This window comes from Parasteatoda tepidariorum, chromosome 2, assembly GCF_982258835.1.
Source record: "Parasteatoda tepidariorum strain Cologne lab strain chromosome 2, Ptep-v5.0, whole genome shotgun sequence".
In the NCBI taxonomy this organism is placed as follows: domain Eukaryota; kingdom Metazoa; phylum Arthropoda; class Arachnida; order Araneae; family Theridiidae; genus Parasteatoda; species Parasteatoda tepidariorum.
Genome location: NC_141756.1, coordinates 116,389,125 through 116,412,620, shown reverse-complemented (window position 1 = coordinate 116,412,620; position 23,496 = coordinate 116,389,125). Strand labels below are relative to the sequence as shown.

General features: G+C 28.8%; 2 protein-coding genes across 10 annotated transcripts in view; one reads left to right on the top strand and one right to left on the bottom strand.

Moving 5' to 3' along the window:
* Positions 1-414: 414 nt before the first annotated feature.
* Polr3G (RNA polymerase III subunit G) lies at positions 415-13,573 on the bottom strand. Its single transcript, XM_016073427.4, has 5 exons — positions 13,360-13,573; positions 9,778-9,967; positions 8,045-8,151; positions 2,490-2,585; positions 415-590 (listed from the first exon to the last, which is right to left on the bottom strand). The coding sequence occupies exons 1-5, from the start codon at positions 13,444-13,446 to the stop codon at positions 504-506; spliced, it is 567 nt and encodes a 188-aa protein (XP_015928913.1). The 5' UTR covers positions 13,447-13,573; the 3' UTR covers positions 415-503.
* Positions 13,574-13,771: 198 nt separating this feature from the next.
* Positions 13,772-23,496, top strand: part of LOC107455733 (arylsulfatase B) — a 41,942-nt gene continuing 32,217 nt past the window's right edge. For 2 of the 9 annotated variants that reach the window (XM_087158139.1, XM_087158138.1), the window contains exons 1-3: positions 13,772-13,975; positions 16,042-16,120; positions 22,267-22,426. In XM_087158139.1, the coding sequence (XP_087014265.1) occupies positions 13,941-13,975; positions 16,042-16,120; positions 22,267-22,426 (274 nt within the window). In that variant the 5' untranslated portion in view covers positions 13,772-13,940. Of the gene's footprint in view, positions 13,976-14,537; positions 14,679-16,041; positions 16,121-21,253; positions 21,289-22,266; positions 22,427-23,496 lie in introns of those variants that run through there. The other 7 variants (XM_043044850.3, XM_016073406.4, XM_087158143.1 and 4 more) reach the window with 6 other exon arrangements.

The following is a 23,496-nucleotide window of genomic DNA, read 5'->3' as shown; positions in this document are numbered from 1 at the left end:
TTTCCTAGTGTCTACAGAGATAGACCAATGCGCTGTTTATAATTAATGCGTTAATTATTAATCCGCAATTCATTCATGTAAATATCGGATCAGCATTATTTTTCATGAGCTCGCAATACGAAGCACGCAAAACCGCAAATCAAAATATTAATAAACATTATTGCATGTAATGTTTAATCACATGAAAAAGCTACCCTTCTTGGTAGTGAGTAGTATAATATTCAGATTTGTATTTTATTTGCTAAAAAAAAGTTTTTTTTTTTTTTTTTTTTTTAAAAATTAAGAAAGACACTTTACAACAGTTTCGTTACTATAATTAATGTGCATTGGTGCTCTGTGCCTCTTTGAACCTTTAAGATTTCCTTTTAGTTTCTTTTTTTTTTGTGTACTTAATCAGAAAAATTATTAGCAACATAACTTAAAATGCATGCTTTATTTTACCATAAAAATAAAACACAACTGATATTTACAAAAAATGTTTTATAAATAACAATCAACGCATATTACTCGTAACCATCGTCCAAATTATCATCTTCATCATCCAAGTAGTTTTCACCATTATCAAAATAACTAGTTGCATAGTCGTTCTCCTGAAAAAAAAAGTAATTGTTATAAAAACTTCAATAAGGTCCTTTCCCCCCCCCCTAATATTTCGAAAAGAATATTAGAGGAATTTTTACATTTACAAGTCATGAAACAAGAAAGGAACCATTGCGAGGATTTCTCCGAAATAAATACTTTTCTGAATAATTTCAAAGATTAATCCATCCTTTTTTAATAACATTTTGTACAAAAATACAAAAAATGTAGTTAACCAACCGAAAAATTGTTTTAAAAGCTCTCATCTGAAATTTTTTCTGTTTCATTTGAAAAAATAAAAATTTTGAAATGCATTGGGAACTAAAGTTTTTAATGTCAAAAAGGGATTGGAAAGGATAATTCTTATTTCATTTACACTTACAATAACATTTTAAAAATGCAAATAAGCTGTTTCAAAAATAATTAAAAAAACACCTTTCTTCTGGAAATGAAGATAGAGTACATTTGTATAAAGTTGTACTAAAGCAGGAAGACTGAAAATATTGTTTCAGGTCAAATGATGGCAAAGTTGAAATCGTTTCAAAAAATGTAATGTTCAACTTAATAGTTAAAAAAAATTGAAAGATGATAATATAATATAATAATTTTTCATTACTATCTCATTCTTAAACATCTAGTATATTGCAAAACACTTATTATAATATTACCTTTGGAGATGAAAATAACCCACTTTAAAAAATTCGAAATTTGTTCTAATTTCTTTTTAAAGTATTGGACTTTATGGTAACTTAATATAAATTTATTAATTGTCCCTATTTTGTAGCCACTCTGGTTTCCAGTAAACTTGTTTATGCACAAAAACAAGAATTATAAATTTAGTATGTTAATGAAAGTTGATATTTTGAAAATGAATAGGTAAATTGCTATTGAAGAAAAATACTTTTTTAAGTAGCTTAAAAAATTAAATTTTTTGTGTTTATTGTGATGAGTTTTGAACCATGAAACCCGAGTCCTACATTGAGTCAGTCTTAAAAAAATCTAAGAAATACATTATAAAAAAGATCTATAGAAGATGACAATTAAAAGCAAGTATCAGCTTCAGTAGGAGAGAGATGAAGTGTGGAATAGTGCAGAACCTGTTAAAAAAAAAGATGATGTGTAATTTGTATAGAGAGGTTGCCTGGTAGAGTGATATGTATAGATTTTCACTGTTTAAGCTATTGTAAAGTTAAAATTCATTTGTCTCTCCTAATAAAAATACTCATATACTTTAACTTCTATCACTTTCTCCAAAATTATTTACTAATGCTAGTTTAGCTGCAGAGTCTCATTTCAGAATCAATGCTAAAAAAAAAAACCACTAATTAAAAAAAAAAAAATTGAAATTTATGTAAAAATAAATTTAAAAGAAAAACAAAATTTTAATTCAATTAAAAATAATTTACTTTTTTTTCAGCACATAATATAATAACTTGCTGAAAATATTCTTTACAGTAAAAAATTCAGATTTTGCTGGCACAAGTAAGTTACAGCTATTTAATTAATCCATTTTAATTTTTTCAAAAAAATAAATAAACAAACAAGACAATATATTTTTTAGAATAAAAATTTAGATTTTTCTGGCATAAATAAGTTACCCCTATTAATCCATTTTAATTTTAGCACAAAAAAACTTAAAAATAAAAGGAAACTACTATTTAAAAATTTTTTTTAAAAAAGAGCCGATGGCATTCCACGTCATTGGCAGCTTTAGCTGGTGAAACGAAAAAGTACCACACTTTACATTTCTATATTTTCTTTTAAGAATTTGTTTAATAATTATTTTTTTTTATCACCAGACGCTTGTGCTTTATAGACAACAGTAAAATTTCCTGGTAAAATATTTTCCTATAAAGGAATTGAAAATATGTAGAGTTGAGAATCATTATTTTATATAAATAATTATTAACCTCTTCCATTTCTTCGTCTTCATATTCTTCAACATTTTCTGCTCCTTCTTCTTCTTCCTCATCGGGATCAAGAGTGTTCTCTTTCTCTTCCAGTGCCTTTTGAAAGTATGAAACATACATTAAATAACTCACACATTTACAACTGAATAATTCAGATCTAGAAGAAGATTAAATCTAATACAAGGTTGCCACTCATACCAGGAAAAAAAAATCGCCCTTTTTTCCCTCTAGTACATATTATACACAATATATTAAGAGAAAACACAATTACTGTTCTCTTGTGTGAGCTAAATTGGGCTAACTATATTTATTAGCTTTAATTGCAGGGAAAACAGTTGAACATACTTAAATAATGCTATAGTAAATGAAATAGTTTACAGTTGGAATATCCTTAAATATCCCATGGAACACCCAGTTGAGTGGTCACCATTTTTTTAAAAGACAAAAATTGAAACAGAATACCCAGTATTTTCCCAGTTTGTAAAGAAAAAATCAAATTTCCGTACATTTTCCCTGTTATTTAAGGTGACTTTTTAAATTCCCTGTATTTTTCAGGTTTTTCTCGTGGAGTGGCAACCCTGAACACACAATATATTAAGAGGAAACAGACATTCACTAGAATCTTGAGAATTTCTGATCAAAGGTTACCACAAATTTATGAATAATACTTTTCTTGTTTGAAAGTGTTCTTAAATATTTTCGTTAAATGTTAGCTAACTTGGTTTATCTTTGAGTTAAATATACGTTTACGATCTTTACACTAACCTAAACTGACATTATTTACCGAAATTTGCTACTCAGAGCTAGATTGATATATTAAATGCATTTTTTCCCCTTTAATGTGTTACTTTAGATTGTAGGTTCTCAATTTCTTATTGCATCACCATCCACTTTTCAAATCTAAAATTTTTCTACCAAAATAAGAGTAATAAATTTTTTTAAAATCCTAATTTGATTCTTTTAGTATATTTATTATGATACTCTTCTGTCCCTGTCTTATTTTTTAAAGACTATTTTAGAATAATATATAAAATTAATTCTTATAACAAATTTGATGAATAACTATAATTTAATATTTTTGCTTACCAAACAGGCTGATATATTAAATACAATTTGTGCATGTGTCAAATTGTGCATGAAATTTAATCATTTAAGGAATCTCTTTATCAGCAATTTATAATAGTATATAAATACAATTTGCAGCAAAAAAAATATAACAGTTAATAAATTCAGACACTGATTTAAATAAAATGTAGTATGATGTAATGTAGAACGAAACAAGTCCTTGCTTTCGCTGATGATGTAATATTGATAACAAGAAGTAAAAATGCACTTGTTGACCTTTTTAAAGACTTAATTAAAGAAGCTAGTCTTTTTGGTTTAGAAATAAATAGTGATAAGATCAAATACATGATAATGGATTGTAGGGGAATGGATATAGACACAGAACTACAAACCAATGAAATGACAAAATTTGAGAGAGTTAGGGAATTTAAGTACTTGGGTTCGGTTGTCACTGAAAACAATATTATGCCAGAGATTAAGCAGAGACTAAATGATGGAAATCGCAGTTATTTTACACTTAAGAGATTGCTAACATCAAAAGTAATAACGAGAAAAACAAAGCTTCAGGTTTATAAAACTATAAGACCAACCATTATCTATTGATCAGAGACGTGGACTCCAAGCCAGAAACAAAACAAAAAAATGCTGATTACCTGGGAAAGAAAAATTATTAGAACTATTTTTGGACCTGTCAAAGAGGGTAATCTGTGGAGATGGCGATACAATTTTGAAATTGCAACATTATTTAAAGAAAAAGATATAATAAATTATGTAAAAGCAAAGAGAATTTAATGGCTAGGACACCTTGAGAGAATGGAGGAAAACAGAGGCACTAAGAAGATACTCAAGGGGCAGTGCCAGGGCCAAAGGAAAAGAGGAAGGTCGGTCAAGAGATGGTTTGACGAGGTGGAAAAACACCTTAAGACTCTTAAAGTCCGAAACTGGAAACAAAGAGCTAGAGACAGACGACTTAGGAGGAAAATTGTTAGTGAGGCCATGGTCCAACATGGACTGTAATGCCAGGGAGTTAGTTAGTTAGATGTAACGTTTATCTTAAAATGAACTGTATTAAGGTAGAATCATAGGGTTACATTACATTTAAGAAACAACTCTTTCAGTTTTAAAATCTTAATTCAGAAAACAATCAAAATCGAAGATTTAATAATAGCTTATTAGAATAAGAAAAATAAATATTAAAGGGAAGTATCTTTTAATTCAGGATAGAAAATATTTTACATTAAAACAATTCTTTAATGACTTTTATTCATTTTATACTGATGACAACCAAAATAATATTGAAGTTAATGTGGGAAAACTTGCTCCTAACATGAGAATTTACAACAACAGGAAAACTGTAACAACATATTAACATAACTGTAACAACTGTTATAAATAGTTGTACAGTCGCCCCAACTTAATCGCACATCAGATAATTGAATAACCCCCACTATACAGATAAAATTTAATGGAACCAAAACATGTTGTATGAAACGAGTATTGAATTTCCATGATGAAATAGTTATTTGTTGTTTGCAGTACTCGCTTAATTGCATAAAAAAGAGATACTAAAATGAAAAATATATCGATACATAATTTATTACTAAAATTTTTTTCGTCAATCAGAATGGAATTTCTGTTTTTTAATGTTAAGAAGATCAGAGTACAATAGGTGTTCACTTTTTTAGTTCTAGTCTAGTCACTTGTTTAGTTAAACCTGTTTACACACTAGTGTGTCTTTCTCTAAAGTAGAACAATCATTGCTTACTCTAAGGAATAACTCTGAGTTGGTAGCACGATATGCGAGAAAAGGAATAATCAGGGAGAAAAAAAGGTCTTGATAACAATAAATTTTAAAAAAATCACAAACAGAAATAGATAATCAATTTGGAATTTTTAAAGTAACAAGGCAAAAAAAAGCATCAATTTGTTTCTTTTAATAATCCTGCATATCGAATAATAAAAGAGTTAATTTTAAAAATAATTTTTAAAAAATAACATTTATATAATTTCAAACCCTTTTTTCAACTTTTTTTAGGCAAGTTGTAATTGAGAATTGTACCTTCAAATTATAAATTAAGTCACGCTTCTTTTTAGTAATAACATCTTAAATTATAAATGGAAAAAAAAAGTTTTTAAACCACAAGATGTTTCTTGGGTGAAAGACACCAAACAAAGAAACACTGGATTAAGAATCTCTTCTTTCTAATAAAAACTACTCTGATTGAGCAACTTGCAATTACAAATAGTGAAAGGTTGAGAAATTTCCTTAAGGAGGGGAGATGCAAATTCAGAGTTGAAAGTAACACAGTGCTGTTCACTGAAGGCGATAGCATTGGGGAAAAAGTATAGCTTTTCTTTCACCCCTCTCGTTTGAAAAAAGGATGCCAAATCCTGCGATTATCAGATGCATTTACTGAATAAGTCATTCTCTAAAAGTGACAGACTCTGATTCCTAACCTACCCATTTATTTAAAAAAAATTAAATACGAAGAAAAGAAAAGGTAATTTAAATTTATCCACATAGTTTTCTTTTTCTCCCATTCCATAACTGAAATTTTTTTTCAGGATTAAGAAATAAAAATGCATTATGCTTAAAATTAAAGAATTGGTAGAATTTTTAATACAATATTTATAGTCGCACAAAGGAAATTATTAACCAGTAAATTAGCCAAATATCAAAAAAGTATTAGCTAATTTTCAAATGGGTTAATCAAAGGCAAATCTTAACAGTTTTATATGATTCATTCTCCCCCCACCATTGAATCAAAATACAAATTTATGATAAATTGAACTATCTTATAAAATGCAACTTCAAATCAAGAGTCATTATACAGTTGAGGAGGAGATTATGTAGAAGTTTTATCGTCTTTGAGGAAAATAAATAAGAATAGGTTGAGGTTTATAACTTCTTAAACTACAGCAGTAATAAAAAGATAAATCTGAAACAATGTTTGGTGTTTCTTTAGATTCCAACTATTTTTTTAAATACATATATTTCATTATTAACAAAACATTTCATTCAAGTCTTATTTATTAATAAAATCCTTTTTACTTTCTCACTTAGAATCATTCAGAAAAAAAGAAGTTGAAGTTATTTGAATAATTTAAATCTGCTTTATGGGATTTATACAACTAACAGAGATTTTTTTTAAATAGAAATATGAGCTGCGGTTTAACATGTTTATTGCCAGTCGAGTGCAGATGGTTATACTATATCTATAATTGAAAAGTGGTAATCTATAAAGATAAAATCAAAGTTAAATTTTTGTTGGAATGATAAAATGCATGCCACTTAATCAGCTTTAATGACACAAACTGTAGGAAAGAGTTTCGTCACATGATATCGCGTGATTCGTCAATGTTACGTGTTAATGTTCACTTTACTGTTTTTTTTATATTTGCATTATCTCTCATATTGCTTAGATTATCTGGATTAATTTTAATTAGTTATGCAACCTATCTAACAGAGCCTACTGTAATAAAAAAAAAATAATAATAAAAGATTTGTTTCGAAATATTTTAATTAACATAATTTTCAGGATCGAGGGGAATCTGTATTTTTCTTGTAGGTAGAAAAGTTGTTCACTAACACTTTGACTAAAATGCTATTTGTTTTGCCTTTACGATTTTATCACATTTGGCAAGGTGGCGAATGCTTAGTGCGGGCCTTGAACATTTTTTGAGGAGAAACCCTTCAATAATTTTTTTCAGATATATACCTATAAAAAAATCTGCACTAAACTTTTACTTTTCCATATTTGCATCCTGAAAAATTCAGTATAAGATTTTTAAAACGCTGTTTTAAAAATGCTAAAATGCATAAATTCCAAGTATGAATGTTACTGTTAATTGAAACTTTTTAAATACAACAAAAAATGTTAAGACTATGAAAAATCAATAAAAAAATATAAACAATATCTTTATAAAAGTTTTTGCAAATTTCTGATTAATTTTTTTAATAAATTTTTTTTAAAAATCAATGCTATAAAAAATGTTATAATATACAATATATAAAAACAGATTTAAATCAATCAACCCTGATGGATTATAATTTAATTTTGATCCATTTTTAAACATTTAGAAAATGCACGACAAAACATATATTTTTCAGCACCCTCATAAATATAACAATAAAGAGGTCATTCATTGAAAAAATAAATAACGAAAAAAAAGGGAAGATCATTAAAGGAATAAAATAAAAGATGCAGGGAAGAATCAAATGTGTTTTATATCAAAGAAGTGTACTAAGAAAAAATCTTGCAACACACAATGGTTTGAAAAGATTGATACATGCAGATTCATACTTAAATTTCCAAGTTATGTAGTAATCGAATGGGATTAAAATGGGAGCTAAAAAATGTTTAAGAATAAAACTTTATGCTTTAGTACATAACTTAAAATAGCAGGAGAAAAAAGAAAGCAAAATAATTCAATACAAAAAAAAAAAGAAAAAAAGAATGAAAATTTGAAACCATTAATTCTTCTAATACCTGCAATTTTTCTACGACTGCAGTCTCTTTTTTCACAATAGGTTTCTTCACAATTTTTCTCTTTTTCTTTGGCTTTTCAAAAAGTTCACGTGGGAAAAGGCTTTTATCTGAAACAGCAATTAAAAAATTTATTTTAGAATAGAAAGATACTTCGTGAATAAGTTTTATTATGGACATAATTAAAGAAGAAATTTAAAAAAAAAAAAAAACTCTTAAATAGAAACTATAGAATATTTCACCCTATCAAGTTATTCAACAAATAATAACGTTTTCAGGTACAAGATATCAGAATAAATTGCATATGTAGTAAATGTTGGTGCATTAAACATATCACATTTATATAAAATAATTCCCATTAAAATGCATTCAGAGATCTAACATTTTTTTAAAGAACTAATTTATTTCCATTAACTCTTAATTGTATTGACATAGTTCTTCAGTATTGTTTTGGAATTAATCTTATAAAATCTTTAAACTACATGGCTATAAGAAATCAAACACTTTTCTTTCTTGTAATAATAATCATTTATTACAATATCTTTTTTAGTCAAATCCATTCATTTTTTTCTTTTTCAAAATTCGAGATAGTTGGGAATTTTATCAAATTTTAAAAAGCAAACCAGCTGGGTTGCAGGAGGGGATATTTACAAAGAGCGAAAGATTTGATTTTAACAACAAAAATTATGAAAACAGCCATAAAAAAAAAGTTTTTTTTCATATTAGAAAAATCAAAATAAATTTTCTAAAATTTTATTAAATTAATAACTAAAGTATTAGCATTATAACAAAATTAAATAGCAGAATTGGAGTTAAAATGGTAACCATAGATATTTGTTTCTAACTTTTTGATCATTCACATTTTTTAAAAATCCATTTACAAAAGCTTAATTATTTGTGAGGTAACCTGAAAATTTCTTGAGTAAAATCCTTAATGACGCATTTTAAAAAATAATGTCTTTGTAAATTGAAATCATTGCTATTTCACAACATGAAATTCAAAATAAATTATAAGCAGCATAATTTAAATGAATAATTATGTATAAGTTTACTTTCATCATTAATTACACTTATTATCATTAATTAAACACATAACTAGAATAATAATAAAAAAAACGATTAATTAATTGAATAAAGTATGCTTCATCTACAAATAAATTGTATGTTTAAATCAATATTTATGAAGCGCAGTCATACCTTTGCACACACTAAAAATAGTATAAATAAACAAATTAATAAAATAATCGACTGCAGAAACAAATTCTAATCAAAACGAGAAAGTTAGTGCTAAGTGATATTCTACTGGGTAGAAAAAAATAATTAAAGAAGGATCTGCTGGCAGCTTGCCAACAAAAAATGAAAATGTGTTTTGGAAAAAATATCAGACAAATAAATAAATAAAAAAATGGAATAATGTTTAAATAAAAAATATTGTTTGCCAATATAAACTCTTAACATAACTTATAATGAAACGTAACTTGAAATTTTTGGACCTTGGAACTCTGGGTTGGCAGTTAAAGAAAAATCGGGAAATCCAGATTTCTCGGGAGCACAATCATCTCTGTCTAAGGTAAAAAACGTTTTGAGAAAATCACCCTTATACAGAACAATAGCTCCTCCAGATAAATTTAAATTTTTACCCCAGCAATAAATAGAATAAAATCATCTCTTATTGAAATATAAAAAGACTAACAAAAATAGTACATGATTTACATAAATATGGTTTAAATTTTTACCCCATACAATCTGATCAGCAGCATGAATTGGTTGGTATTTATCAGTGTATCTCTCAATATCTTTTTTAACAGATACGGGTGGAATAAAATATCCAGATTCACGAAAAGAGGATCTAATTTCCTGCTTCAGTGTCACAAGGTAGTCTATTTTCTTCCCAGTAAGCAATGGTACAGGTTTGAATTGAAGAGGCTGAAATAGAATAACTTGTGTCATTGCTCTTAATAGTAAATTTAAAAAACCATCCAACTAAATAATAATAGAAAATAAAATACTATATAACAGTTTTTACTAGATCATGCTAAACAATTCTGTTGTCAGACATTATTTTATAAACATTTTGGTAATTAATATTTTAATAGCTAGTAATCAGTATCCAGTAACCACATCCATATATTCAAAAAAATTAACAATTTTAATTACATTTAATAATTTTGTTGAATTCTACTAATATATATATATAACATTACTAATAACTTTTACTAATATATAAAATTGATTTCAAAACTTAGAAGATTTGCTAGGAGTATCAAAAAAATTCTAACAGCTTTTGAAACTTTCTTTTACCTTTTTCTAAGACACATTTGCGTGAAAAAACATTTTCATCTTTAACCACTACAAAATGAAAATGCCGATCAAATCTAAAGAATGATGAAGAAATGCTTCATTTTGTAGTATCAACAATTTTGCTAAGATAATTGTTAACTATTTTGATAAGATAACATAACAAAAAAAATAAGCAGACATTCTCTTCCCATTAATACCAGGGGTATGTCCAGATATTTTGTGAAAGGTCCTGTTTTCGTGAAATTGTGAAAAAATTACTCACATTCTTCCAACCAGGGTCCGGTTATTGCAAAAAACTTTTTCAAGGAGTTTTTAAATTGTAAATAGATACAAGATTATGCTCAGCACTGTAAAATTATAATTAAAAAAGTTAAATTTTCAAAAATAAACATCAATTGCTGCTTCTAAATTAGAGATGCAACATACAAATATTTGGTATTTAGCCTATACTGCTCAACACAAATTATTCATTTCGGACGAATGATGGAAGAATAGTCTGCCCGAAGACAAAACTTAATTCGTTCACATCCACCTTTCTTGTTTTCTGCCCTATGAAGGGTTTATTCAATTAACAAAACAATTAATGAAGATAAACAAATTTGAGAAGATTAAAAGAAAAATCCTTTTGTGAAGGGTTCATTTTTAAGTTAAAATATTTTGTGTGAAGGGTACGTTTTTATGAAAAGATATTTTGTGAAGGGTCCGTTAACGGACTCAAATTTCTTCTAAACAGACCCCTGAATACTTAATCTTCCCATATGGGCTGTTAGAAGTAAGTAAGTTTTCTGAGTAGAGGCCTTCTCAAGTGGCTACACTTAATGTACAGACAATAGTTCATGTTTGAATTTATTGAAGCAATTGAATTTATTTTATTATATTTTTTAATTTGTTAATCATTTAAAATTTTCACATTGTTCCACGTCTTAAAATTAAAGACCTAAAATTGCAATAATAACATGCTACAATACCAGAATAAAATGCAAAGTAACTTATGGAATCCATAAAATTTTAATAAATATTGAGATCTCCACAGTTAATGAAATCCTGGTTTAGAGGATGTAGATCTCAAAATATTACTAAGTTTACAAGAAAAAAAAAAGGTCTTTGATCAATAAAATGAGAAGATTTCTGTATCATAATCTGTGGCAGAATAATCACCAAGTCTTGGCAACTTCCGACACCAGCCTGTAAGAAAATTAACAGGTAAAAAAATCACAGAAAGGGACCATCTCGAAAAGTATAACTCGTAGCCATGCCCAGCAAACATCTATGTGTTTTTTTAATCCAGTTTAAAATCCATTTGGCACCTTTGTGATTTTAGTTGGGGCGGCAGATCACGATATGGAAATACAGTCCAACTCGCTTATAACGAGCTCGGATTTACCGAGGGAAACGAGAATATTTGATTGGATCAATGTTAAGTCTATGGAACAGAAGTCGCTTTTAGCGAGCAATATTTTTCTGTCTTGCAATCTTTTTTCTCATCTTTCTAGTCTTATTTTTTTTTTCAAAATGATATGAAATGTGCGAGTTCAAAGTAAGCTGACAAGCTATTTTAAATATGTAGATTAATGAAAAAAATAAATGTTTTGGTAAGAATCTTTTCCTTTATTTTTCTTTCCGTTTATATTTTCTTTCTTTTAAGACTGTAGCGCAACTAGAAATTTTTTGCTGGTTGTGGGGGGGGGGGGGTAGTTGTTATTAAATTAGGAAAAGTATTTAATTAAATTAATTAATGTAATTAAAGTAAGTAAGTATGAATTAAATTTTAAGTCAATTCAACTATTTGACCTCCCAAGCCCTCCCTTTTCTGGTTGCATGTCTACTTTAAGGATCCGTTTATTACGAGCACTCGGATTTAACGAGTCCATGTTATAAACAAGTTCAACTGTACACCCAATAAAAAAATATTTTTATATATTATTATCTTCTCATTTAAATTAAGATAAACTATTCTAGTTAGGATAAAAGCACAAACCAAAACTGCATATCATGTCATCATTGTGGTTGCTGGTCCATGGGATCGGTGGGAAACTAATGATCCATAGGATAGCTTCTGGTAGTCCCAGGCAAATTTTAGGGATCCAGAATCACTGGACATCACAAAAGAAATTAATCCCGTACAAATAGAGAATATTACCGTATTGGTAATCTTCCCAAACTGTGCCAAAATAATTGCCAAGTTTTGACGACTTCCGAGCAATAACACACGAGATATTTAGAAAAAAATATCGCACAAAGAAACCAACTTCAAAAGCCAAACTCATAGCCAAAGCACAAAGTAAATTTTGAAAGTTCAAAAACCTTTTGGCTCCTTAGAGATTGCATAAGGTTTCCCACTCAATTTCAGAAGAAGAAAAAAAATCGGACTTTTCCAGGTGTACCAGGTAAATTTAAACGAACATTGAGAATGTATTTTCATCAGTAATTTCTTTATTTTTAATGTGAAATATTACATTTACTGTGTAATAAAATATTAAATGAGGATGAGAACATTTCAGTTAGACTAAAATGTGAGACTTTTATAACATATAATTGTAATAGACGTTAGAAATCAGTTATTGAGATCAGAGTTAAATAATTCTATTACTGACAATTTTAAGACTAGCTATATTCCAAGTATGATATAGGAGTATTCCAGGTTTTTGTAAATAAAATTGCAACTTTCCCTGATTTTTGGAGTTAAAATAAAATTCCCGAACAATTCCAGGTTTTCTCTGACCCGTGGGAACCCTGTTGCCTTATGCGCGGTCAGGTACCGATAAGGAAATGTTCTTACAAATATATATTTATACATAGTGGCTAGCTTTACTATACAAGTTTGTTTTTTGTATGTTGTTGTGTATACCGTGAATTTTTTTAAAAGTTTTTTGTATGCCACGACCGAGCTGTCGTCATAACTTGGCGATTATTTAAGCGCAGGGACAAATTAAGAAATTTTATGAAAAATATTATAAAGATAGCAAACTTCGATTTATAAAATGTATAATTTTTATGAAATGTATAAGGTGAAATACTGGATAAGTGGGAGGTGGTTGACTGACAGGACACGCATCTTGAGCAGGAAAAGATCCTCGAAATCGTCCTCTCCCTCTCCCCGCCATCGATTTAATTAATTAAATTTTTAAACAAAAGAGAGAATTCGCAGATAATTTGCAAGTCGACTTGTTTCATGCATCATGAAACCATGGAACCCAAGAAAAACAAAACAAAACCGTATACTTGGGGCTTATTTCTGTCCAACTTGAGTGCAAATTATGTTTTCAGAAAAATAAGACATAAAAGTAGAAAAAGGAGAAACGGAAATTAATTCCCTTTTATTAATATCATATGAAACATTTTAAACTCTAACAGCATTTTAAACTAATGAAAATTTGAACATTCCTCAATTTATGTGCAATAATTGAAAAAAAAATACAGTATATCATAATTACAGAAATAGGCAGGAGAAAACGTTTCCCAAACAAAAATCCAAAACACCCTCCACCAAAAAATTTAAAAATTCTTCAATAATTTTGTAATTTGCTCCTTTCCGGAGTCTTTCCTTTCTAATAAGTTTTTTAACTTTTTATTGGTTTTGTGTGGGCAAAGACGCAGGATGATCCTGTTAGTTGAAGAAAACTATTTTTCAATGTAACAGTTTAAAAACGTTTATTTTCGTTTACTTACTTAGCCAGTTTTGTATTTTCTTTGACAACTAAAATTCATTTTTGAGAGAATCAATTTAAAAACATATATTTAAATCACACTTCTGTTTTCGTATCATTACTATATTTGAGTGATTTTTTTTAAAAGGAAATATAATTTTTAAAAATCCTACTTGACTTTCGAAATATGGAGGGATATTTCCGTATCGCGATCTGCCAAGCCAGCTACTATCGCCAAGGTGCTAAATAGTTTTTGAAATTGCAAATGGTTTTTAAAAAACATGTAGCTGTTTGCCCTGGGGTGGCTATGAGTTATACCTTTCGAGTTAGTTCCTTACTGTGATGCTTTTTTTTTTAGTTCCTCGATTGCCGCTGCCCGGATGTTGCCAACTCTTGACGATCACGATAAGTTAATCTCCCCCAAAATATCTTGCAGTAGGGAAGTAATCTATTCTTGAAATGATTTTGGGGAGATTTCCACATTGTGATCTGTGGCAGAATAATAGGAAAGTCTTGGCAACCTTCGAGCAGCAGCTTGCGAGAAACTTAAAAAGAAAAACAGCACAGAAAGGAACCTACTTGAAAGTTATAAGTCCTAGCCACCCCTAGGCAAACAGCTACATATTTTTTTAAAAAATTTTGCAAGTTTAAAATCTATTTGGCATCTTGAAGCGTCAGATCACGATACGGTAATATTCCCATCATTTGGAATATTGAAAATTATAAATGAAGGTTTTCAAAAGACAATATCTCGCTAATTTAATAGCTAGTTATTTTATTAATTAATGATCAGAAATTGTGTCCACGCAAAACGTACTAGTGTAGATGTGGATGGCATCAATTCAGTGTAAATATCTGAGTAGAATCTGTGCTTAGTGAGAGTGCTAAGAATTGTTACTTCAAATCACTTTCTTTAAAATAAATGATGGGTTTGTCAAATGACAATCAGACAATTTTTTCATCTATTTCTGTTCTTATGGTGTTTAATTTTTAAAAATGGAACCAGAATTATGTAATTCCTAATTAGTAGAGAAATAAAACAGATAAGATGAGCTTGCTACTTTTTCCTCCATCGTTACTTGATCTTATAAAAATTATACTTTTTTAATGTGATTTTATTTTCCATTATTTTTTAAGGTTTATGTTCTTTTGCAAATATGAAAGTAATAAGCTGAAATTGATTTTGAAAGTATAAGCAGCATAAAAAAAATCACACCACTAAGTTTTAATTATGAATCTAGAAAAGTTAAGTTAAATAAAAAGAAATAAATCCAAGTAAATTTATTTTATTAAATTTGAATTGATGAAAATCAGTACTACTAACCGCTCATACATTTAGTGATTTCTTTAAAGTTCTCTCTGTTGAAGTTAAATCTATTATCTCTATTTTCTCTGCTACGAAATTAAATGTATAACTGCACATGAACTTTTTAAAAGAATTGGTATGTGTTTCATTATCAGTCTATAGAGTAAAGTCAGATTAAAAAAAAAAATTAAGCTGAAATATCATAACCAATATTTTAATTTACAGCTATAATTTACATTGTTAATTTATTCAACAATGTTTATTATGTTATGGGTTTTATTTTATGAATCAGAGATTTATAAATTTAGGACTCCTATTTTAATTCAGAAATTTTGTGCTTGTATTTTAATTTGTCTTAAATAATTCCAGAGATTAATGTATTAAATTTATTTATTTTAGTTTTTTCTTTGTATGTATTTTAGTATCATAAAATTATCATCATATAATTTAGTATATTAATAAGCATTTTTAATTGGGTGCATTTGTCTATTTCGTTTTTTAGAGTAAGATCTCATAATCCCTTTTTTTTTAACCCTTTGCTCTCTGGTATGGCCTCTAATTTTTTCTCAAATTATAAATGCTTATTAATAACATCATCTTATTGATTGTAATGAACTCTCTTTGGAGTATTTTCTGCCAAGTCATATCAGATGCCCTTGTAATGCAGAAACACTGTAATCACATCTGTGTGCTCTAATTTTGAATAAATTAAAATTGTTGTTATAAGTTCTTGTTTTAACTTGTAGGAAATTTCTCTGTGTATTAGCATTCTTCACTATTGTTGATGCGAAACCTAACATCATAATTTTAGTTGCAGATGACTTGGTAAGATTTTTCAATCTTATTTTTCTTTAATGTTGTAATGTTTATAACTTGTTCTTTTATAGACTGCGATCAGAGTCATTAATTTTTTATGTGTTGAAATATTTTATTTATTTCATTACAAACTTTTGTAAGTATTTGTTAAGTTTGTGTTAATATTTGTTTTGTAAATATTTGTTAAGTTTGTGTTAATATTTGTTTTGTAAATATTTGTTAAGTTTGTTTGTTTTAGTTGTTTAAAATATGTTATAGTTAGCAGTTTAATTAAAATATAAATCATATTTTGGAATTCTTTTAAACATTTATTAGCCAGGAGCATATATACTATAGTTAGCAGTTTAATTAAAATATAAATCATATTTTGGAATTCTTTTAAGCATTTATTAACCAAAAACATACCAGCCAACTCTACTGGATTTTGCCACTTTATTCTTGCCTCCTGGTCTATTGATAGATTCTCTCAGTTTTTATATATTGTAGCCCAAGGTGCAGAATATTAAGGGCCGGCGAGTAAGCTTTGTCTTACAAAATGTTGTGTTTCAAATCAAACTATCGTATTTTTCCTAGAGTTGTGAATTTTCAGTAGATAAATAGTAAAAATGGGAAGCAAATATAGTTTAAGACTGTAAGAGGGAGATTTATTAAATATGCAAAGATGTGCATCATAGGAAGATTGCATTCTATGTCAACAGTTATTTTCATCCTCCACCTCCTATGGCGAGTTTTACAAATGGTTGAATGGTTGTTCATAATTTTTTACTAGTCCTAATAGTTGAGAGCCTACTGTATTTTAAAGAATTCTTTAAAACTAAGAAAGTTCCTGGAAACAGAACAAATCTATTTTTTTTCCTCTTTTACTCCCCTTATTATTTACATGGAAATTTAAACAAGTAATATTGCTAAGTGAAACATGATGGCACAAAGCTTAGGGCACTTTAGCTGTCATTGTGTAGTCAAGGTGAAATACTGGATCAGTGGGAGGTGGTTGACTGACAGGACACACATCTTGAGCAGGAAATCGTCCTCTACCTCTCCCTGCCATCTATTTAATTATTTAAATTTTTAAACAAACGAGAGAATTCGCAGATAATTAGCAAGTCGACATGTGTGTTTGATGCATCTTGAAACCATGGAACCCAAGAAAAACAAAACGATATACTTACGGCTTAATTCTGTTCAATTTAAGTACAAATTATGTTTTTAGAAAATATGACTGAAAAGTAGAAAAAGAAAAAACGGAAATTAATTAATCTCTATATTCAAGAAGAACTCTGCTTTTACCTTATAACTTTTCTAATTTATTTTATACTACCATATTCATTTATTATAATTTTTTTAATGGCTAGATTTTAAAAAAAAAAAAAATGTGTCCTTGAGTCAACTAGAAATTTTACGAAAAACAAATTATTAAAATAAATCTGAAGATTACTGAACAATGATTGCAACCTTAAAGAAATCAGCCTAAGGGAAAAGCAGACCTTAACCTTACCCTTAAAAAAATGCGTAAAGGGTATTGGAGTAAAGAGTATACTTGCAACGCGTAAAGAGTATACTCGCAAAAGAAAAGGAGTACGGTCCATTCCCAGTGTTAAGGGACTTAGGCTTGTAGACCTAGTGCTGCATGCTTATTGTTTCATAATCTTGCTCCAGAGCTCTATTCCTGATGATGCCTTGATGCATTCCCAATTTTAAATGGATACTGTATCAGCAGTACCTAACAATTTAATACTATATCCATGAGTACCAGCTTTTCTTAGAAATACTACACAGTGTTTCCATTGCAGAAAAAAAATGAGAGAGAATTTCTCACCCCTTCTCAGAAACAGGGGGAGATTTCAAAAAGTTAAGTGAGATTTCCAAAAATTAAAAAAAACACCAATAGACTTGGAAAAAAATATTTCTTTAATTATTATAATACATTTTTATAATCTAATTTTTAAAGCATTGAATATTTTTGCTGCATCATCATATGGAAAATGTTCTATGTATACTTTTTCATCAGGTTTTCTCATTAGGTTTCTCAAATGTTTATCAGTTATTTGTCTATGATATTTTGTCTTAATTCGGTTTTGAGTGCTAAATGACCTTGCAACAGATGCTGAACAATTCGGAATCACTAAGTAAATTTGTAGCATTGAAAAAATCTAAACGTCTTACGTGAAGAAATTTTACCTTCGGTGAACACGTGGTTGCAGAGAAATGTGTTCTGAAAGGAGTTCCGTCATTCGGGGGGGGGGGGTTGTGTTCTGCTGTTCGCACCGGTTCTGAACAATACTGGTAAATAGGGAAGCTAGATAACAAGGATCGATGTTGAAAATAATGAAAGATCAAGGAAGAAAAGTGAAACGGATTTTATTCAAAATGGCAGAAGACGAAATTTTTTCCAAAATTCGCGAGATTCACACATTTTGAAATTGATTAATAGAATGCGCAATCTTTTCACATTATTAATTTTTGAATGCGAGGAAAGAAAAAAATAACCGAGATTCTTGCGCTGTAGTGAAAACACTGCTACATAACAGTATAGGAATCATACTGTTAGTTTGATTAAACATTTTGAGATGTTTGGCAAAAAGCACAAAAAGTAAAATTAACATTATGATCTAAATCTTAATGAAGCATTTGCTTACCTAAATTATGGAGACTGTTTTATGCAAATTGCAACTATACCCTTACATTTTGAGTTTTATAAAATTAGAATCTCTCAAAATATATTTTCTGATTTTATAATTTAAAATATCGTAACAAATAATGTTAAAAAAAATATTGAAATATGTGGGGTCAACTTTTTATTGTGGACACAACTTGAAATGCCTGTTTTAGAAAAGGGACACCGCTCAAAATGCTAGTTCAAGAAAATGGACACAACAAAAAAAGTTCACTTTTTTGATATTTGACGAAAATTCAACAGCTAAATAAGGAATTCTGACTTACTTTTTTTTAAATACTAAGCATAATTAGTACCAGGAAAAGTCCCGACCTTCGCGATCAAGGTTACTCCTATATTACAGTGTTACTTTGCATGCATCGCCAATGATGCTTAATTAATTGTAATCATAAGCACTAGTGGTATTATAGTAATTAGTGCAGTTTTAATAGGTACAAGTTGTACAAAAATAGATACAATATATTATATTAGTATATTATACTATCAACACTGGGAAGCTTTGATATAAATACTGTTATTGGAGAAAATCGTGTGAATGATAAATTTTTATTGTCATGAGTTGGTCTCAATCAACAGCATCATACCAATTGATTCTGAATATAGTTGATCTTTATTTTTATGAAATGAACTAATAAAAACTTATTTTACTTAATCTAATAATGTAAAGCAGGGTGGCCACCCACCTGGAAAACCTGGAATTATCAGGGAATTTTTTTATACTGGAAAAAACCTGGAAATATCAGGGAAATTTGGATAAAAACCTGGAAAAATCAGGGAATTTTAAAGAAAAGCTGGAAATTTTTCTTTGATAATTTTTTTAATTTCACTAATTTAAATTATTTACTAATTTTCTTAATTTAAATTATTTCATCCATTATACCCACTTTTTTTAAACGGAAATGTATCGCCAAACAGTTGAAATATCATCAACTTAGCTATACTTTGCTTGCATCAAAATTTGCTCCATTACAGCTCTGTTAAACTAGAATGCCACATAAAATTCTCACACAGTTGCTAAACGAATGTAGAAACCTTTGACTGCTATGGGACTGTGCAATTTAGGCAAGATTCTGGTGGGGGTGGAAAAAGGGATTAGGATATTAGCTTCTTTTTTTTTTTAAAATTCTCTCCTTGGGCTGAATCCATTTATGGCTCAACTTTGTTCCAATGCTTTGGTGGTAATTTTTTTTTCTATTTTGACAAAATGTTTTTGTATTTTTAACTTTATAAAATTCTCCAAAAATTAGTTGGTTATAATTTAATAATAGATTTTATATCGCAGTCTTTTTCTGAAAGCTTTTCTACTCCCAATCAAAGAAATCTGAATTATTTTTCTCAGCAAACCAACCAATCACACATTTTTTTACAATCGCTAACAGCAATGTTTGTCGACAAATCGTTACAATTGTTGCATTAATGCTAATTTTTTCTATTTCATTTTAACCTTTTATAACATATTTTAATTTTAAAAAAAATGTTTTTTTAAGAACCAACTATATATTTATATTTAATTTTACTCTTTTGTTGGTCAATATGATTTTTGATTCGATATTTTGTACCAAAACATTAAAAAATAAATTTAAAAAAATCTTGAAAATTGTCAAAATAAATTATTTTTTTCAAGACGATATGTTAAAAAAATAACATTTTGAATAAAATATTTTATAATATCGACACTTTTCTTGTACACATCCTATACTTTATATGAAAAAAGAAACAAAAACCTGGAAATTTTATGATTTTTATCTGGAAAACCTGGAAAAATCAGGGAAATTTGAAATCGGATTTGAGTGGCCACCCTGTAAAGCCATCGGAAAGAGCAAAATATAATAAAAAATTTTAAAAATAGTATTATTTTTAGCTTTGCTAATTGTGTTTGTATATGCCTATCAGTTATGTGTAGTATTTCGTAGCGTTGATTGGCACCAATATATTGATTGTTTATTTTTTCCTCCCTGAACGAGGAAAGGGTATTCAGCTGATTCACTATAAAGGACAAAGTTTGTTTTACAGGGTTGCCACTCCACAGGGAAAACCTGGAAAATACAGGGAATTTAAAAACCACCTAAAATAACAGGGAATTTTGATTTTTTCTTCACAAACTGGGAAAATACAAGGAATTTTGTTTCTTATTTTTGTCTTTTACAAAATGGTGACCACTCAAAGCGTAATCTATGGGATATTTAACCATGATATTACAGCTCCAATAAACTATTTCCTTTACTATAGCATTATTTAAGTACGTTCAGCTGTTTTTCCAGCAATTAAAGCTAATAAATATAGTTAACCCAACAAATAGCTCACACAAGAGCCTGGTAATTGTTATTTTCTCTTAATATATTGTACATAATATGTTCAGGGAAAACACAGGGATTTGAGTGGCAACCCTGTTTTAGTATTGTCATAATCTAATTCCCTGCTCATAAATATTTATAATTACAAATATTTTACCTTTTCTTTAATACTAGGTCATTATATCTTTGTTCATTCATTGCATCACTTTGTAAGTAGTATTTTATTGGTATTTGGTGGTGGGATATTTTTTGTTATTTTTCAGTTTTGTCTAATAAGCACTGCTTAATTTAATCGTTAATATAACTCAAATATTTGATTATTTAAAGTTAACTACAAAATTATCATAGAATTTTCTGTATGGAACAAATCTTACCTCATTGAGTACAAATAGTTCATATACAGTCGACTCGTGTTATAACGACCCTGTGATAGAACGACCAACATGATATAACGACCCTGTGAAGGAGTCCCAATTCACATCCATAGAAGATAACGTTATTTTACTCTTGCTATAACGACCGTAAAAAAGGTCAACTCCTAATATAACGACCCTCTCTGAATTTGAACACCGCTCTTTTCTAACTTCCTATTGGAAAGTGGGGTTGAATGGTTGACCTTGAACAAGCACACATATGTTATGTCCTCTTAACATGTTACTTCAACAAATTAATACACATCAAAAAATTAATGTCTTCGTCTAATGAAGCCTCGTTTATGTTCCTCGGTTTACTCTTCTTTCTAATACTGCAGATTATGTACATAAAAAAAATTCGTTATATATACCGCAAATTATGTACATCAAAAAATTTCTGGAACTAGATTTTTTTTCTGTCTGTTTTTTAATCAGTACTTTAAAATAAAATTCTTAATTGTTAACAGTTAAAATGTCATTATGTTTTATTAATGTATGCATCCTATCCTTTTTTGGTTTATAACATGTATACCACAAATAGTATATGCACGCATTATGACGTTTAAAACCATTATGTGACCGATTTTCAAAGGAAATTTGCTCATTTTGATATAGCGACCATTTGATATAACGACCAGATAGGGGCAGTCCCGATGGGGTCGTTATAACGCGAGTCAACTGTATCATGTTTTATGTATTCATAGAATGAACTTTATACTTAATATAATAAGTATTTTTTTTTTTGATGAATAATGTTTTGAAACTGCTTTATAGGGTTTCAATGATTTGAGTTTTCATGGTTCAGAACAGATTCCAACACCGAATCTTGACTCTTTGGCTAAAAATGGTACTATTTTGGACAATTATTATGTTTGTCCAGTATGTTCACCTTCAAGAGGAGCTTTGATGACTGGTTTATACCCGATACATACTGGTGAGTTTTATTATTTTTATGAAAGTTAGATAATGCAAATGCACGCTGAGTGTGCATACACACACATGGAAACACCTAAATTTTGGAGATACATTTTTCAAATTAACAGAATAAGGGTTTTGATGTGTTTATGCTTTTCATTGAAGACATCTTTTTTAGTAACACAACAAATAAAACAAAAATAGTAGAAATCAAAAACATAACATCGCTATACGAGCACAACCTATGCATTCTTCTATCGTTCTAACAAGGAAAGAAAAACAGTTCTTGTTCATTTTTCCTTCTTGGGGGGGGGGGGGTATTAATCCTTCTCCCTGTCACAAATTTTCTTTCTTTCTTTTTAATGGCAGGTACTGAATTTTCGTTCTTCTCCTCGGAAAATGCCAGACGTGCTGCTTATTTAATGTTACCCGATTAGCCTAAGGCACAGAGGCAAGCAACATTACCCATGCTACAAATACCCGTTCATAGGGTGGGCCATATTCACACAGCTCTCACAACAGAGAGAAACATCCGAGCCCTGAGCGGGATTTAAACCCGCAGCTTTTGGCTTTGCACTCAAACACGGTAACAGCTCAGCCACCTGGCCGGCATTTCTCTTTTATAGCTATATTTTATATTTACCCAATCTCACAAATTTTTATTTTTAAAAATATATATAATGTTTATTATATTAATAAAATATCAATTTATAAAATTGACGTCATGATTTGTATTAAAGTGATTTATCACCCTATTTATATGTAATATTCACATGATTTACAACTCCTTACTTCACATGTTTTTGAATCATACTTTTCGCTATTCATATTGAACTGATTTTCAAATTACAAACCTCAATTTAATCTCTGTTTGCTTCATTCTCCCACATCAAGGCATATCATAAGTAAATAGAGGATCACAATTTGCAATTCAATGCACAATTTCAAAATTGCAATTTGTGATTGATTTTTGCACACTTTACAAAAATCAACTATCACCGCAACTCATATTCACAGGTATTAAAAATCCAATATTGTGTTTCATATTCAGATTTTGAAATCAAACAACACAACTTGTATTCAAGTGAT

Bases quoted from the DNA above. Each gene is read 5' to 3' on its own strand.
- Polr3G (XM_016073427.4), bottom strand. From the start codon at position 13,446: ATGGCGGGGAGAGGGAGAGGACGATTTCGAGGATCTTTTCCTGCTCAA. The intron at 9,968-13,359 runs GTATTTCACCTT...ATTCTATTTCAG, and splicing joins AACCACCTCCCACTTATCCA to CCTCTTCAATTCAAACCTGT. The intron at 591-2,489 runs GTTAATAATTAT...TTTTTTTTTCAG, and splicing joins AAGACGAAGAAATGGAAGAG to GAGAACGACTATGCAACTAG.